At 38.9% G+C, this 18,551-nt stretch overlaps 2 protein-coding genes across 2 annotated transcripts in view; one reads left to right on the top strand and one right to left on the bottom strand.

Annotated features, from left to right (window-relative positions):
- Positions 1-1,694, top strand: part of STAB2 (stabilin 2) — a 78,841-nt gene extending 77,147 nt beyond the window's left edge. The window contains exon 69 of the mRNA XM_042837639.1: positions 218-1,694. Coding sequence (XP_042693573.1) covers positions 218-268 — 51 coding nt within the window. The 3' untranslated portion in view covers positions 269-1,694. The remainder of the gene's footprint in view (positions 1-217) is intronic.
- Positions 1,604-17,615, bottom strand: NT5DC3 (5'-nucleotidase domain containing 3). Its single transcript, XM_042838076.1, has 13 exons — positions 17,565-17,615; positions 16,414-16,488; positions 15,849-15,904; positions 12,818-12,908; positions 10,969-11,106; positions 9,429-9,489; positions 9,093-9,195; positions 8,852-8,953; positions 7,789-7,870; positions 7,355-7,441; positions 5,804-5,944; positions 5,405-5,469; positions 1,604-4,712 (listed from the first exon to the last, which is right to left on the bottom strand). The coding sequence occupies exons 1-13, from the start codon at positions 17,613-17,615 to the stop codon at positions 4,451-4,453; spliced, it is 1,314 nt and encodes a 437-aa protein (XP_042694010.1). The 3' UTR covers positions 1,604-4,450.
- Positions 17,616-18,551: the final 936 nt, after the last annotated feature.

Below are 18,551 nucleotides of genomic sequence, written 5' to 3'. Positions count from 1 at the left end.
TCTGGGTAGCCTTAATGGCCCGGTTTAGCAAGACTCTCATGTAAACACAGCAGCTAACGAGCAGAGTAGTCTTGTAAAAAGGCTTATTCAGTGCAAAAATGGCAGTTGCATACTTCCATCTATGTGGATAAAACCCATCTATGTGGATACATTTCCCAAAAATGTGAGTTTCACATGCATGATGTTAGTCTGATTTGTTTTCCCTTCTGTTTCATAGGATTCAGATGACCAGCAGCTTGTGATGAGTGGCCCTTATGATCAGAATTAAAGACTCAGCTTGGCATTAGTCAGTTACAGAATACATTTCTATTTACATTTACTGGGGGGAGGAACCACAGCAACTACAACTGTCAGGGAAAAAAATCTCATTATAAATTAAAAACCAAAGCAGTTCTGCCTTGTTTAACACACAGTCTGTAGGATTTGCAAAGTTACCAACCTCAGAAACACTGATTGAGAAACATCAACTCTGAGTGCTAAATGCCAAAGTGAGGCTCAACTCTCCAGCTGTCCGAGAGAAAAGAGGCACTTATTTCTCTACAAGAAGCACAGGACTTTCACTGGCCTCTTATCACCCAGCTTTTATTCTTTGTACAGGATTTTAAATTGCCTCAAACACACAGGCTGATAAGTTGGCAAATATACTAAATTTGCTACTACTCCAGCTCTGCTTTTGTTTTGGCTCAACTGCAACTACAGCCAGCTGCCATGAAATAGAACGTGTTAAATCCATAGTTTTAAACAAAAAAAAAGAAAAAGAAAAAAAAAGCCATAGTTTTTTGGTTGGATTTTTTTTTTGTGTGTGTGCCAGTATCCTTTTCTGTAAGAATTGCAACATCTGCCTCAGTCGGCCTGCTCCAGCATTTCCAGCTTTCCTAAGCGTGGTTTATATCTCATGTCACTCTACAAAGGGCAATACTAAGCATAGCTGTACTTCTTGCTAAAGTTGCTATATGAGAGTATTAAAATAGAAACACGTTTGTACTTGAGCCATTTTTGTGAACAAGTAGCCAATGAAGATACTCTGCAGTCACATCCATATCTTCAGGTCTGACAGAAGACATCTGCTTCTTCACACATGCTGCCATTCAGCCAATGCTGTAACAGCAGCAGCTATTTTCACCTTACTATTACAAGTGAATCAACCCCAAGTTTGACTGACAGAAACTACAAAACAGCAAGGAAAGGAGGATGCTATTGCTCAACAGCAGTAATATTCACCTGCAGCATATTTGCTACATGTGGGAAGGATAAGGGGAAAGAGCACTGGAGGGACGCATTCATTTCCTCTGAAATATCCTCAGAGTACCTCCTGTCAGAATAAGCCAGGACTGATGACAACTATCAAGGACAGCCAGGGGAACCTCATGTGTAAATATACAATGAATGAAGGCCACAGATTGATTTCCCTAGGATTTGCTCTTGCTCCTACAGAGGTGTCTTCTTGAACTTCCCTAGAGGTATTAAAAAAAATATATTACAACACACCTATAAAATACACACATTTAAGGGAGTATTTGTTAGCCAGTTTTGCAGCAGTATAATTCATGTTCTTTCCTCCTCCCACATTACCAAAAAAAATTAACATTCATAGGGACAAGAAGATAAAGTTCAAGCATTTATTTTTGTAGTAATCATTAAGTATTTTCATCACAAAATGTTTCCACAGTTCATTAAACTCTTCTTTTACCAGACTATTGATTCTCTTTGAGTTTTTGATAGAACAGAAAAAGAAAATTATTCTTACTTCAGTGTTCCAACAAACTGTACTCCCAAAACAAATAGAAACAGACATTGCCCTTTCAATGCACCCAAAAATCTTTGAAGCCAGTAATGAAGGGTTCAAATAAATAATGCAGAGAACACAGAGGTATACAGCTCCAGTTCTTTGAAATCATTATAAAAATGCAAGACATTTTTAAAAGACTAACATTCTAGCAGTGAAAAATAAATACATTTTAGGACTCCCACTTAAACTCAAATTGTACATAGTTTTAAAAGAACATGACTCTCCCATAATTAATTTTTTGTCATGCAGTGCTGTTTATTTCAACAAGTCATGCAACATAAACAAGGTTTATTTCAGCTAGCTGTTGTCAGGTAGCTTTGTACAGACATTGGATGGATTTCTAAAGGTAAGAGAGGAGACAAGTGTCTTGGAACAAAATGGGCAGTGCGTGGCTAACATCATCCAACTGTTCCTGGGTATCATGGAAAAAATGGGCAAACAAACTGACTCCTGGCCAGGTTCCAAAGAATCAACATCAGAGCGATTATTAAATTCAATAATGCAGAACTGAGTAGCAGTACTATCAATCGCTGGTAGCAAGATGAAGCACATACATTTTTTTGTTTTATTTTAAACAGCGCATTGAGATCTCTGGAACAAGAAAGGTGCTATATAAAGTAATACCAAGTTCACTTCTAGCTGAGCATGATGATGAGGAACCCAAGGCAAACTTCCAGCTCCAGAGCTCAGCTCACAGAACAGCTCGTATTATTGAATTCTGCTAAGTCTCTTGCACAGCCCCACCAATACCTGTCCTGATAATGCCTAACTAACTCTGCAAAAAAGCATCTTTTCTCTTTCCCCAGAACAGCAGGACGGTCAGATGAGCTCCCTCATTTCAGGTGCACTCATCTGTTTAAACACACACTTCAGGAGTATTGCATGTCAAGTTTGAAACAGGAGCTCAAGAAAACCACAAACAGAAAATCCACAAGCACATCTCCAGGCATTCAGACTGATTTCAAGCATACAGGAAAACTGCATATGAAATTGTGCATGCTAGATTAAAATACATTCATTACTTTGCAAATATGCTTTTAAAAAACATTCAAGATATCACATCTTGAATTCAATACAGATTCGTATACATAAGACTGGTTAAAAACAAACAGGAAAACTTTTGGTCGCCAAAAGTTTGTCTACCTGACAATCATGATAGGAAACACATGATGCCCTAAAATGAAAGATACCAAACTCTATATGTATTTTGTTAATTGTCATGCTTTTAACAAAAGAAACCTTAATTAACATTTGAAAGCCATTATATCACTTACATGCTTTCTAAGATGGCTGGAGCAGGAAGCACCACTTAAGAAAACAAAATAGAAAAAAAGAAAGCTTTCTTTTGGATGCAGAGAAAAGAAAGCATCCCAATTTAAAAACAACCATATAGCAGTTCTATAAAGTGCCTGTTTGAGGAAACACATCAACAGATGTTTTCCTTGTGCAAAATAGAGATTTTCAGCTCAAATCTTTGGAACATTTATGCCTCCCAAAGTTTGTGCTCATGCCTTCCTTCCAATTTTAGTAATTCAGTAAAACTTCTCACCTGCACAGTCAAAATTATTTTGCTTGATACAAATTGTCCATCACCCCCAGTTCAGCTTTGGGGGTTTCAGCTAAAAAAAAAAATATATATAAAAAAAATGCCACCAGTTAACTCTGGATTTCTTTTTCTTTCTTCATATACTTCTCCACCCCCCCAACTCATTTACCCATTGTGCGTATGTACTATTGAATGCAGACGCCCGTTACAGAAGGCTATGTGAAATACATTCTCTCCAAGGAAGCTCCTAAACTGCATTGCATGCCACTGTAAGACACTTAGAAATGTAAAAAGCAGCATTTTGGATCGATCTGAAGTCTGATGGAATTCCGCTTTCGCTTTGAAATGCATCCTGCTAGACCTCCTGAAATGGCTTTATTATCACAGAGCGGATATTTAGTTTGTTTAAAAACTAAGAAACATGTCTAAAAAGAAACAGAAGGAAGCTGAAGCAGCCCAAGCTTCCCATTGCTGTCAGGCTTTGGCTCAGGTCCACATCCAAGCACAGATGTACAGGCAGGAAAAGAGCGCATCCACCTGAGCAGGCCTGTATGGCAGCCATCAGAGCGCAGCAGAGATGCACACACATACCATACCAGTTACAACAGTTACAGATAACATGCTGGCTACATGCAACACAAAGTTAAAATGCTTACACCATCTCTCTAAATCTTACCATAAACTGGCTGGTAATTGCATATCACTGCATTACTAATACTGGATTTACGCTTTTGAGTGCCAAGAGCTACTGCAGACTGCAGCTAGAGATCTGAAGGGACAGCATAGCTCTCTCTAAATCACACAGCTGTAGATCCAAGTTTCAAACCAAGAAACAAAGGCAACCACCCTTGAATGTCAGCCTTTCCTCCCACCCAGCCCACAACTGTTTCGGCAGTCCAGCATATCCTCTGTGTGTAAGAACAGGTTTTGCATCTCTGAGCAGGAGGAAAGAAAATAAGTACAATGCTTATGAGAACAAGTATGAATTACTTCTAAATCAAGGTAATGATTTAAGTGACTTAAAATACACCTATATTCAAAAACAAAACAAAACAAAAAACAACAAAAAAAAACCCCAACAAATTAGCCCATTTTAGAGAGAACAAGGCAAGTGCTTATTTGACCTGAACTGTCTCTTGTAGGAAGGGTATTCTGAATGTACCAGTGCACAGCTGGTCTGACCAGCCAGGAAGTTCGTGCTGCAAAGGAGTCCTTCTTGGATAAAATGTGTAATCAGGCTCATAGTTCAAGAGACAACTCAGTGATGCCATGTAGATATCTGCAAATCTAGAGAGACGTCTGAGGAAGTAAGTGGGATTCTCATCTGTTCTGAATAAGCTTCCAAATTGTGCGTTGAAGAAATTCCTGTTCATTTCCCTGTCCCCCAAAAGAGAAAACAATGAATGAAAGGAACACACTTGCACACATCTTTTTTACACCAACTAGTGTAGAACCTGAAGCAAGAAGTTCCTATAATCTGTCATCCGTGTTACATTCTTGCCATTTTGCTTCAAGCCACTTAAATGTGCAATGTAAGAGGTGTTTGCATCTCTTGCACATACATGGCCCAGAAACAGTCATCACAGCAGTGAAAAGAACAGCTCTGACACTGAGCTTGCTGGAGTTCCAGAAGTATTTGGGCAGTGCTTTCAGATACATGGTCTGATTTTTGGGTGGTCCTGTGTAGAGCCAGGAGTTGGACTCTATCCTTGTGTGTCCCCTCCAACTCAGGAAATTCTATGATTTATGTTTCTCCCGCTAAAAGCAGTGGGAAGTTACTTCTTCAGAAAGATGGCATCTCAAGCTTTCACTTCTAGAGGTAGTGAAATAAGCCTTTATCTAAGTCCTAATGGCATCTATTTATCCCAGAGATAGAAGACTAAAAAATAAAGTTTAGCTTAACATACACAAAAAACAGGAGTTAGTTTGAAGGTGAGTTTAATAGTCTCCAGCAAGCTTTACTCCTATTTCATTTACTTTCAAATTCTAGATAAACCTGTGCAAAACATCCCATCAAACCCTTTGCTACCATGAAGAATACTGGAAATAGTTTAACTCCTCTTTCTTACCTCATCTCCTTTCTTTCCTTCTTCCATTCTTCTAAAATCATTTGTGAATCAGGATCACGGTGAACCTGAAATGTGATGACAGGTAACAAAGCATACCCTCATCGATGAACCTGTCCATTAATACATCTAACAGAACAAGAGCAATGCTTCCAAGATCACTATACAGAAGTTAACGTGTTTTAATTAACTGAAAGCAGGAGCCAATCCAGAGCAACCAGTGGAAAAAGGTATTAAGATCATGAGAAAACTCTTATCATCGCAAGTAACTACATTTATCTGCAGTTGAACTGTGAAATTTCAGTGAGACAGAAGGTACTTACAACATTAATATCCAGCATTTAGAAACTTGGCTGTATCCCTTCAGCTGTACAGAACTGATTACACATACACAGAACAAACCTGCATGTGTTCCAGTAATCCTGTCAGAGTTTGCAGCCAGGTCATGGTTTGAATGTACTTCTCTGTGTTCATGATTTTAATCTCCGATCGTAACTCAGGGATAATCGCACCGGTGCGCCAGCCATGCTTCAGGGTCAAATCCTATTTACCAAGAAGAATTAAAGATGCAATTAGAAAGAAAAAATAACATTCAGATCTACTTAGACACTGAAGAATTTGAGCATTCTTTATTCCAAAGGGTATTAACTTAAATTAATTGCTTCTTTTGCATAAGCAGACATTAAACTGCAGAACCTAATTGTGCCAATGTGCAATAGGTTTTAATTTTAGAGTATGTTCCAAATCCCACATTTTCAGAGAGAAAGAACACATGAGTAGCTGCATATAAAACTAATTCATTAGGTTTAAAGGATACAGTAGGAAATGCTTCTTACAGATGAGATCTCTGTTGCTGTCGGAAGCATCTAGGGGAAACTGAATGTTTCCAGCTATTCAAGTTTCTCCTGATGATTGCAACGTGAGACAACTGCTACCTGGCACAATGGAAAAAGGAGCACAAAGAGCACACCAGCCTTCTCCTTCCTTTGACACTGAGTCCTCTGAAACACTCAGGCTTACTTTTCTATTTAAAAGCAGACGGGAGCAAAAATATTTACATCTGCTGCTGAAACTTTGTCACCACATTGCTGGCACTCACATTTGTAGAGGTATTTATATGCGATCAATTACAGAAGAGTTAAGTGATGGTAATTTATTTTGATGTGACAGCAAGCAGTATATTTACTGGTAAGGTAGTAAGAAGACACCTGGAGAACAGGATTGCAAACCTTTCAAGATCTTGGGAAGAATATCAGCTTACCATTAGTGACAGAAGGATTGCCACCTATCATTCAAGACAGAAGTTAATTCAGTTCTTATTATACTTGGTAGCAAGTGTCATCCAGATCAGCTACATTCTGTACATTTGGATGTCCACATTTACTTTCTACTACATCTGACACAATCAGTATCTGGACCACAAGTACAAACTCCATCCCCCTTACTGGTAGGACAAGGGGGAATGGGGTTAAGCTCAAGGAAAGAAGACCTAGATTGGATGTCAGGGAGAATTTCTTCACAGATAGAGTAGTGAGGTGCTGGAACAGGCTGGCCAGAGAGGTTGTGGATGCCCTGGCCCTGGAGGTATTCAAGACCAGGTTGGATGGGGCCCTGGGCAGCCTGGTCTAGTATTAGATATGGAGGTTGGTGGCCCTGCCTGTGGCAGGAGGTTTGGAACTCAATGATCCTTGTGGGCCCTTCCAAACAAAGCCATTCTACGAATCCCTCAGCTACACGCAAGTTAAATGCTACAAGTCAGGTGGAAAGCAAGATCAGCCTTCCATGGCACCAGTTTTCTTTAATGAAAGAAAAGCAAAATGGCTTACTACCAACTCAGATTTTGTTGTATTCAGAACTTGTTGTTAAAGAGCATTCTACTGAATAATTGTGGAAGAAGAAAGAAGCACAAACAGACTCAGCCTTCATTCTGTTTCATGAGAGTAAGCTACTTACTGCCAAGTCACTGTAGATGTGATCACCAAAGTAGAGCACCTTAGAGCCTCTCCAACCAGTCAGCTTCAGAAATTCGTACAAGTTGCCCTACAGAAACAACACAGACATTGTGACAGCATGCAACTTGCACTGTCACAGGCAAGAGAATTCAGTATGCACTTAAAAATATTTCTATATCAAGCCTCCCCTCAGTTTATGGATCACGAATCCCAAATTTCACATGCCATTTCAGTAATACTTTTACTTTTCATATCCATTTTTAAGAGGCAAGTAAACAGCAGAATAAGATATAATCAATCAACTCAAACTACTTAAATTATTAATATAACCTTAAAAACCATTTCCAAGTCTTTGTGATAGCTGAAGACATTTGGGACTCTAGGAAACTGGTATTAAATCTGAACTGAATGTGAGGGAAGTCACTGAAAGTGTACCTGTTTGTAGATCTGGCCTTTCTGCAGTTTGTGGATTTTGTCCCAAAGCAACACTCCCCTTTCATTCACCTTCCGAAATGGTCTAGAATAGAATTATACACATTTATTACACTGTTGTGAAGCGTGATAGAATTCCTACACGATTTCTGCAAGTATGCTGGTATGAAAAACGCTCATCTTTCAAAAGGAAAACACACTTTCTAGCAACTGAATATTTTGCAAGAGGAAAAGCAAAGCTGTAAAACTTCAGCTTTAGCCAGGTGAATGTTTCTACGCAGTATGCTGATGACATCTATAAGAGTTTAAGAACAACTGTTGAACTAAGGCAGGGAATCAGCCTCCCCAGACAGAGGAGGGAAAGTGTCAGTGATCTGCCATTAAGGAAAGAATGCAAAAAAGAATGAAAATGTTTAAAAACTTGCCCAGTATCTCACTTTGTACAACTGAATGACTTGAGGAAGGCAGCACTGAACTAAGGGCTGGAACTACAGCAATATTGGCTTTGAAATTAAATGGAAAACAGAGTAAAGGAAAAAAAAATCTCATTTCTATCTCATTTTCAAAATTCTAAGTACATATAAAGAAATAGATCTTTTTCAAGTGTCAGAAGTGCTTACACATTACAAATGCGTTCACCTAAGTGAATAAGCAGTCCAAATATTACAGCCTGTCAGCCAGCCTGCCCTTTAAATACCATATGTGACTAAAGAAAGCCACAAGCAACAAAAACATTTCCAGATTGAATGTAACTTCTGAAACGTACCAACAGCTCCCAAGTTTAGAGGAACATTTAGTCAAACTACACATTAAGGTGTTAAAAACAGCCTCTGTGGCTAACTCAGTCCAGATTAGACCTCCATTAGCTATTGGAACTTTCTCAGATAAGAAATGGTAATATTTGGACATCAAAAAGGGGTGCTCCTGGATTTTGTCATGACCTTAAAACAGGATTTCATGAAATGCAACTTCATTTTACACCATACGCAAGTCAAAATTCTACATAACATGCTTTATAACCTTATACTGAACAAGCTGCTTGAAACTGTCTTTACCAAATACCCACCTTCGCTTATCATTGAAGAAGTTTGGCTTATCAGCCTGCACAATGACCACATCAAAGAGATCCCTCCAGTCCTTGCCAACTATGAACCTCATGCCTTTGTCCCTAAAAAGGGCAGAGGGTTATTAACAGCCACATGTAACAGAAGTGCAACTGTTATTAGTGCAATGTGATAAATTACACTCAATCTCACTCTCCCCATCCTTTATAAATTGATAGTCGAACAGAAAATTACTTCACTTACACAAAGCTGCTGGGACTGTTTGTGATAAGAAACATCTTCTTGCCATGATCAGCCAGCTTAGCTAATACTGCACGAGTTTGTTCAGCATAACAGATATATTTCTCTGTGGGGATTAAGGAAAAAATGTTAATCTCAAGTTTCTCAAGAGAACAGTTTTCTGTTCAACCAAGGGTTCCAAGTGCAAAGCTATACTTACTAGAGGCACTCTAGATAAGTGGTAACACCTCTTTCAAGCTTTAAAATTTAGAAACTTAATATCTTAAATAACATATTGACCATTCTGGCTTCCTTAACAGTGGAAAAAAAGCCTTGACAGATGATGGCATTAGTACTTACCAATATCTGCTTCAATTGCTCTATACATTATTCCTTTGATGTGGACATCCCTGATTGAATCCTGTCAGGAAATCAACAGAGCATTGAAGAACTGCAAGAGCTTTTCAGGTATGAAAAACTGCATAGTAATAATTTGCTTTTATAACAATTGCATTCCCTGAATTACCTTTTCAGTTTCACAGAAATGCCACGTGGTATTCGTTACGCATACACTACCACTAGACAAAGTAAGATTGTTCTCCTAGAAAACTCCTTCATACTTTCAGGAAGTATGAAATGGGCTTGTAACAACTGTGACAGAGAGCTCAGAAGGGTAAGGGAAGTGGGGGGAGTTGGGGTGAAAGCCCTATGCAGAAGCCAAGGCATCAATCACAGCCTTCTGATGTCCTGTGGAGTAAAATACATTCCTTTCCTTGGGCAAGGGGAAGCTGTAATGCAGGCTTTACATTATCATCACTCCCTAATGCCCTGATTTAAAAAAACAAAAACAAAAACAAAAAAAACCCCACAACTGAACAGGCAAATGAAGCTAAATCCTTAAGCAGAGGACCAAAAGGAGCTCTGAGGGCATTTATGCGCCATCTCTACTGAGCTGGCTCTGCACCTGAATGCTTTGTTTAGGACAGTGACACTGCCATACTGGCACTATGCATAGCCCACAAATTCTTTAAGTCACTTAGGCAGCTTCAAAGAAGCTGGTAATGCTGAACAGTTAAATGTATGGAAGTTTCTACAAACGTTTCAGCAGGAGCCACCAAAACTAGCTTTCTGACTACATAACTGTAGGCAGGAGGAAAGATTAGGAGGAGATGGAAGGAACTTCTCCATTGGAGAAGTTAGAAGTTCAACATTCAGGCCTGCCACATACACTTAACTACACAGAAAAGGCATCAAGAAAAGGCTACAAGAAGGGTTTGGATGGCAAGTTCACATAGTCAAAAAATCATCAAGTTGGGAGTGGCCTTTTCTATTCTTAAGTATTCAGAACACAACTTTAGCTTCCCTGTAGGGTACATCTTCAGGAATCAAGACAGTCAAGTTGTTCTAATCATTATTACCATCCTTTTTTTGGAGGAGGAAAAGAAGTAAACAGGCAAGAAGAGATATGCTGAAAGCAAGAGACAAAAAATGATTGCATGCTAATAAAGATACACAGGCAGCACAGACAGATATTCCGTGGATTTCCCCATAGCCTCTTACAATTCCTGCTAACAAGAAAAGAATACCTTCAATAATAAGCAAAAGAAACTTTACTGACATGAGAGCTTCTTCACTTTCCTCTTAGCCACCCCCAAACCTATAGATAAAATAACTACCACAGAACATGACTTTTAAGACAAATTGCCAAATTACTGCATTTTTCCCCCCAAGGCTTACTATCATTGTGCTGAAGTTTATAGTCTTATAGCAATAACTACTCTACACAAAACCTAGAGTTGAGGTGTTTCACTGGAATTAATGCAGCAGGATGAGCCTTGGGAGATGCTCACAGACAAGACACACAAATGTATAGTTTTACCTAAATCTTCAAAGTTAGTACCTTGACATCTTTGTACAGATGAACAGGCTCATAGTCTATGTTGTTCTTCAGAAAATACTCATTCACACAAGAAAGAAGTGTCATCTCTGGCAAGGAAAATATATCCATGAATTGCTTCATTGTATTTCCTTGTGAGCTCTACAAAAGAAAAAAAAAAAAAAAAAAAAGAAAAATGGTCAGACATTGATTCTCAAATTGGAGCACTTTCATTAATAAAAAAAAAAACCTCAGATTAACTGCAAACACTCAGCCTTTGCTATCACTCTTCTCACCATTATTAGGATTCTTTTTGAATAAACAGACTTTCAATAAAGTAACTGATGAAAGCATTGGCTTTATTCTGAAAATTTACCATGAAGAACCACTGCTTTAAGAACCATATTTTATCTCAGGAGCACATAAAAGAGTGTTCACAGATAAGTCAAAAGAAGTATTTAGAGACCTCTTTGTTGGATGTCTACAATTCTACAAGCAAGCAGTACTGTTATGGGCAGGGGAGAAGGGAATGGTTTTTTTGTTTGGGCTTTGACAAAATGTTAACTAGGACTGGGAGAGAAAGGCTAGGAAGAAAGGCTAAATGAACTGGGTCTGTTTAGCCTTTAGGAAAGAAGACCGAGAGGGGACCTGATCCAAGTCTATAAATATCTAAGGTGTGGGGGGCAGAGTGGCGAGGCCAGGCTCTTTTCAGCAGCGTGTGGAGGCAAGACAAGGGGAAACAGCCAGAAACTGCAGCAGAGGAAGTTCCGCACAAATGTGTGCAAGAACTTCTTTACAGTGAGGATGACAGAGCACTGGAACAGGCTGCCCAGGGAGGTGGTGGAGTCTCCTTCTCTGGAGATGTCTCGTCTGGACACCTACTTGTGTGACCTGGTGCAGGGAGTCTGCTTTGGCAGGGGGTTTGGATTTGATGATCTCTGGAGGTCCCTTCCAACCCTACGATTCTGTGATTCTGTGACTGCAAAACAATTTGCCTTCCTGAAAAGAGATAGAATGCTGTATCTACAATAACTAGTGAAAGAACAGACATCCACTGCACAAAAGTTGTACCTATAGTTAATTTTCATTTAAGTAGAGGATCTCACTGTACAGGAATAAATATTTAAGAGGGTAAAACAACCAGGTATCTTTGTTCAAAACAGCACACTGGTCAAGACTATAGAATAATCAAGGCTAGAATGGATCTCTGGAGGCCGCCTGGTCCAACCCTCTGCTCAAGCAGGGGCAGCTGTAGCAGGTTGCCAAAGAGCACAGCCAAGAGGCTTAGGAAGATGCCCAAGGAAATGACTCCATAATCTATCTGGGCAACATGTAACAGTGCTCAGTCACACTCACACTTAAAAGAGAAAAAGCATTTCCTGATGTTCAGAGGGAACCACTTGTGTCTAAGTTTGTCCTGTCACCCTCCTTTTCAAGATCAACAGAAGAATAGTGGTGAAGAGCAAGGTACCCTATAAGGACTTCCAGGCTGATATTCAGAACTGGTGCAGCTGCTCCAGAGACCGTAATTGAGAACTACATGGAAATTTTAAGTTGAAGGTAAGGCATCAGACATGGTTCACTTCCCAGCCTTTATCAGACTTGCTGTGTAACTGAGAAAGTCACTTGACTTTTCAATATTCTACTTCTGTACATATGACTGTGCAAGGGAACAGTAAAAAGATTAATGCAAGTAGTAGAAAATGGGTATTTGTCACATCAGAGAGAAAGCTTCTTATCTAACACTATAAGTCAACCAGTTATTGAGGAAAATATAACAGTAGGAGCAAGAACAAAATGCAAACCCTACCCACTCCATTAAAAAAAAAAAAAAAAAAATCCATTTGTAAACAGCAGCAGTTAGTATTTTTACCTTTCCATAAAAGTCACTCATTTGTTCCAAGGGAACATGGGAACCATCATACATTGCAATGACTTCTTCATCTGGGACAACACTGAGGCCTCTGGAGAACAACAAAAGGTTCAAAAGTCACAGTAAAATTCTGAAGTAATTACTGAATAAAAATCTATCAGATCAGCACTTAAATCTGGAGCTTACTGAAATACCAATGTCACAGGAACACATTAGTCTAAGTTGAAACAGCATCTCTCCTTACAGAAGTAACATTTTAACAGGCTGACGCATGCCAAAGGCATTCCAAATTTAAGTCTCCTACTTTCTTAAGAGGAAACAAAAGCAAATTAGTTGCCATTGCAACTCTGCCTGAAGGGTTTATAGAAAGTAGTTAGAGCTCCCAACTTCTTAAAGTAGTTCCTCACTCTGCTTTTGTTTCTTAAAGCACTGATGATGTGATAGTGTGTAAACCAGACTTTTCTACATTATGACCTTGAAGAACACACACAATCTCTAAGTAATAGTTTAAGCTGTATCAACTATTTAGGTTCCAAAATTTAAAATTACTTGAAGGATTGTTGACAAGTAATTAAAGTACAGAAGAGGAATAACAAACGGAGAACAACGACATATCACCAGAGTTTCTCTACCAACTACACTAAAATACTAATGATTCCACGTTCAGGGACTGAGTTGGTATTTCTGTTGGTTTTGATTATTTATAGTGTCAAGTGTCTTGCATTTAAGCACCTAGAACACTAAAAAAATACAGCAATCCTCACCAGAAGAAAAGTAAGTAGAGGATGAGGACAGGGAGGTTTTGCTTAAAACCGAAGAACACAGAAGTCAGATCATTTGGTCCTTTACTCCAAGTCTACTTATGTTTGTGGGTTGTTTTGTTTTTCTCCTGCAGCCTTATAAGCAAGATAGTTTATTTCAGTGACTCCTTTTCTTGGTCACCCCAAAGTGTTTAAAAAACTGTGTAAGCCAGTGTTGCCATTATTATAATTCATATTAGGCTTGCAGAAGAAGGGCATGACATACAAGCTGCTGTGGTAGCAGAGGTCCATGTCAACCAGCTCCCATACTGCCCTTTTCAACGCTACGTTGACTTACGTGTAGCTCCATGCTACTGCTGGTAAAACTACAGCATTCAAGTTAGTATTGTACAAGAGCAAAGCAGTTATCTACTACATTACAAAATACATATATTAAAAAGTTATTCAGTGTCATCTACTCCACATCAAGAAACAGAAAAAATGCAACAAAATTGTTAAATGTACACCAAGCAATACTACCAGATTGACTCAGGTTCTACTTTGCAGACAACTATGCCAAATAGTTCTTAAGTACTGCTAAGAAAAGCACTCTTTTAAAAAAAGGAACTATTTAAGTGCAAATCAAGAGAGAAGACAAAAATTTGCAAAATCCAGAGAGGAGAAAAGACATTTGGTAAAGCAATACATCAGTTTTCCTAAAAAAATCCATAGTCTTGACAAAGTTCACAGTCCAGCTGTATAACTAAGTTTATTTTATTCCACTCAAAACCTAGTACTAAAAGCATCATGGCTCATCTAAAGTAGTGCTTCCACTGCCGCCCTTGAAAATGGGCATTATTAAAACAGTATCAGAATTGCTCAGAAGCTCTCAGTGCAAGTTCTCATGCTTGGGCAAGTCCTACTATTTTCAGCAGTATAATTGGCCAACAAATACACAGAGCACATACAAGGTTAAAGCTAAAGAACTACAGAGCTTTGCTGCTGTCATTTGCTGTCTATCTATGCTGGTACATAAGAGAAAAGTAATCTTATTTTAAAACTAAGAAAGTATATGATTGAAATGATAGTTTTCACTCACTCTCACAAAGACTCAAGTACCAATACATGTGGCTAAGAAGTCAGTCCAGAATTGCTTTGGGTGCGAAAGGCAACACATTAACTCTTCAGGAAATCTCAACATCTCTTTGGAATGTTCTTTATAAGCCATTATGTGCTGGCTCTAGTCTGATATTGTTAATGTAGGGCTTAGAAAAAAGAAACAGCAACAGGTGTCGACTGTTTGAAATATACAGCATGAATAGGTCACAAGCAGATGGTGTGAAGCTGCATTACGAGTCCAGTGATGATGCACACAGAACACAGACTGTTTAGCAGCTTTACACAGCCACTACACTGTCAGTATCAGCCTAATGCTGGACCATGACATCTTGTTTCCTTTTTATGACTGAATTGTGTACCTACCTGTCCAGCTGGTAAAACAAGAAGTAACGAGTGCATCATCATTTCACACAATCATACACACTTACATAGCAATTCACCTCATGGCTGCATTGTCTTCTGGTCCCAAAGGAGAACTTTTTGCCCAGTGAAATTAAGAAACGTGCCCAGGCTTGTTGATTTAAGTGTGGCATTCACATTAATCAAGCATGTACTGCTTCATCAATGCAAGCCATGCTAAAGACTCTTATAGCAAAAATCACACTAAGACTGTGCTACAGAAAGAAAGCACAGCATAGTGACTGCCAATGGGACTTGAACTCAGCACACTCACTGAGCATCACTGTGTGTGTCACACTGTGTGGACACAAAGTGCTTGTGCTTTGACTACATCACACCTGCAGAACGATTTGTCAAAATTTGAAAGCTCTGTGCGCATCTGCAGCCACACTAAAGACATGCTAATGGGCACCCGGCAGCAATTGTTTACACTGAAAGCACCAGTGGAGAAGTCAGTGTATTTTTAGATGTCTTTCAGTACAATTTAACAGCCGGAAACAAAGTGACTCAGCACTGTGACCAACTAGCTTGCCAGCATCACCAGCTTTGGGCTGCGAAAATCAGCTGTACTGTACTGAGCTAGTAAGTGTGTGCTAGTGTTTGTATATATACACAGAGGTGCAAAGAAGCCCCCTCCAGTAAGACAGCAGTACTCATTCATGCCTGTGCTGTTCCAGATAGGGGTCAAGGCATGAATTAATAAAGGCAACTACAAGGTTCAAAAACAAGAGTATACTTGGTTTCTTATTAATACAGGCAATAATTTTACCTACCTGTACACTGTTCCTAGCTGTATATAATGAAAAGCATCAATCTTCATTAATAATGCCTTGCAAGAAAAAAAAAAAAAAGTCAACATTAACTGCATGCCAACTATCTGAAATTGAACTCTTAAAAGAAAAAATAAAGAGAGCAATTTTATCTGTAACCATTCTGGTTCCAGACCAACTGAGCACCTTCCTTTCAACCACTGTTATTGCTTCCAAAATACTTTCTCAATGATTTCAAAATACTTCATTAATGATTTCAACGTAGGGCCTGCAAAAGTCACCAAACATCCAGCGTCCTGAACTTAGTCATGAAGAAGTATCTTCTTCTAATAACAGCAGCGTACTTCATCCTGCTGTACTCTTCCCCACACAAAACACCCAGAACACTTTTTACATAAGATTAAAAAAAAAAAAAAAAAAAATTATCAAGCTCACAGCAAAAGGAAAACATTTAACAAAATCCTTACACAACACAGAATGAGAGATTAGAAGACTTCAGAGACTCGTTCATGTTCTTTGGCTGGGTTTTCAACACTATGTAACTCTTAACAAAGATACTTATACATACCCGGTGCACATCATAATGAAGTCCTCTTATTGCAAAATTCGGATCATAATCATACTTCCTTATTTCTGCAGGATACTAAGAGAAGAGACAATAAAATTGATTTTAAATTATTTTAAGAAAACCTAAAAACTGTTTCTGCATAATTTGAAAAGCCTGTGGTTTATCTGCTTCTCGTTCCTGCTAGCCATCAGAAGTGCTTTTAAATAAGTTGATGAGACTCACAGGAACATACACACAGCATGAGACAAGCCAATATTTTAAACCCAAGTCACGCACAGCACTTGAACATCCACCTTTTCATTAACTGTGAACATCAGTCTTCTGATCGAGAGATTTTAATAGATGCAACCATGAAAGTAGACTAAATTAAAATTTGAACTGCTAAATTACCTTGTACTCTGAACTTTTCCCACAAAATAAGCTTAGAAACACAGAATACCTCGAGCTGGAAGGGACCTATAAGGAACATTGAGTCCAACCCCTCAGTCCACACAGGACACCCCAAAAATCAGACCATATATGTGAGAGTGTTGTCCAGGTGCTCCCTGAACTCTGGCAGGACAAACTGAAGACAGCTCAGTCTATGAATTCAAGATGCTCAATCTCATCTTAGAAAAAATTTCTGAAGATATTTGAGATCAGCAATTTCAAACTATGGCACTGTTCTTCCCTGGCACAGGATTGGAGTGTACAATAATGTCAGACTTCCTCAAATGTTTGCTGGCTCTTAAAACTACTAGGCTTTAAGAGTGCAACTACCATTAGTTATGCCTTTTCACTAGTAGGGGACTTCATAAAAGCAAAGTTGGTAAGAGTGCAGACCCCAGGAATTTCATGTAGCATGTGGTACTACCAGACACAGCTGCTGATCAGCACCACATGCCAGGCCCACAGACACTTGGCAGCCAGTCAGTGGTTTAATAGAACTGCACAATTCAACAAAGGCTTACAATCACCTTCTTCAAACATTCACCATGCTACATCTTAAAAAACATACACATGAACATCGACAGCATTAACATCAGACTTGCATCTGTGGAGCCAGTACCTTTCAGGGTACAACACACATCAGATCTCAAAGCAAGGATGGTGTTGAACACCATCCAAGTGAGTCACTTTAGAAGAGCATCACAGTGACCCAACTGTATTACTCTTGCAGGTTGCTTCACTGTAGATACAGACTCGCTTTTCCAGAAAACCATGTACTGATAAAAAAAATAAGCAGTACTCATCCATTTTTACTAAGTTTCCTCATCTCTTCCTTATCTACAGCATAGATGGGAAAACAATTATTATCAGTAGCCTGGAGGGGGCACTTTCACATATGCTCACTTTCTTTAATGCAGAAGAGTTAGGTTCTGAATCATGCATTATTTCCTCAGGTTGTTTATAAAGAGCATAGGTAGAACACACCACCTGTCAGAATGGCCCATTTTCAGTTGATTGTGATTTTATCATACTTTAAACATAGAATAAGCATGAAAAAAATTAAATGTCAGGCAAGTGCCTTAGGCTAGGGGTTATGTCCTTTTGTTTTCAAAAGGTAAAATGTTTCAGTCATTTTTTCCAATGCTTGAAAAAAACCTCATTTCTTTGATTAACCATCTGAAAGGTGATTCTTCATTTCCTTTTCACACACTACAAACCTCAGAGAATTTGATGCACCTCAGGCACACCCTCCACTTTTCTACACAGCCTCCATACATAATACAGCTGGCTTACAAGTCTGAGGGGGAAAAAAAACCACAGAAGTTGTGCAGCCTCAATAGAGGCGCAAGCTATTTTTAAAGCAGTAAAATCCCAATTTTTCCAATAAATTTTTAATCTGTGCAGAAGAGCACTTGCTCTTCAACTGCTGCAGATAGGCACCTATAATTAAAGAAAACAGTCCTGTGCTTGGTATGAGCACAATCTTTCTCTTAGCTTCTCAACTGCCATCCCTACTATTGGTTCCAGAAAACACTGATTTCAAAAAAGAATTGAAAGCCTAAAGACTGTGTCTGAAGATGTGCAGAATCAGCCAGGAAACATGAAGCAAAACAAGAGAAGGGGAAAAAAGCACAGGAGAGGATATGGACTGTGATTAATTAAAGACTACAGTGTACTGCATGGGCCTAAAGTGGCCGCACCAAGAATAA

Source organism: Centrocercus urophasianus, unplaced genomic scaffold, assembly GCF_019232065.1.
Source record: "Centrocercus urophasianus isolate 14NV4802_14NV808 unplaced genomic scaffold, USGS_Curo_1.0 seq_73, whole genome shotgun sequence".
Taxonomy (NCBI): domain Eukaryota; kingdom Metazoa; phylum Chordata; class Aves; order Galliformes; family Phasianidae; genus Centrocercus; species Centrocercus urophasianus.
This window is presented reverse-complemented; position numbering and strand designations above follow the sequence as displayed.

Bases quoted from the DNA above. Each gene is read 5' to 3' on its own strand.
- NT5DC3 (XM_042838076.1), bottom strand. From the start codon at position 17,615: ATGGTTTTCTGGAAAAGCGAGTCTGTATCTACAGTGAAGCAACCTGCA. The intron at 7,871-8,851 runs GTGGGTATTTGG...ATTCTATTCTAG, and splicing joins TTCTTCAATGATAAGCGAAG to ACCATTTCGGAAGGTGAATG. The intron at 4,713-5,404 runs GTAAGAAAGAGG...TTTGGGGGACAG, and splicing joins AAGGAAAGAAAGGAGATGAG to GGAAATGAACAGGAATTTCT.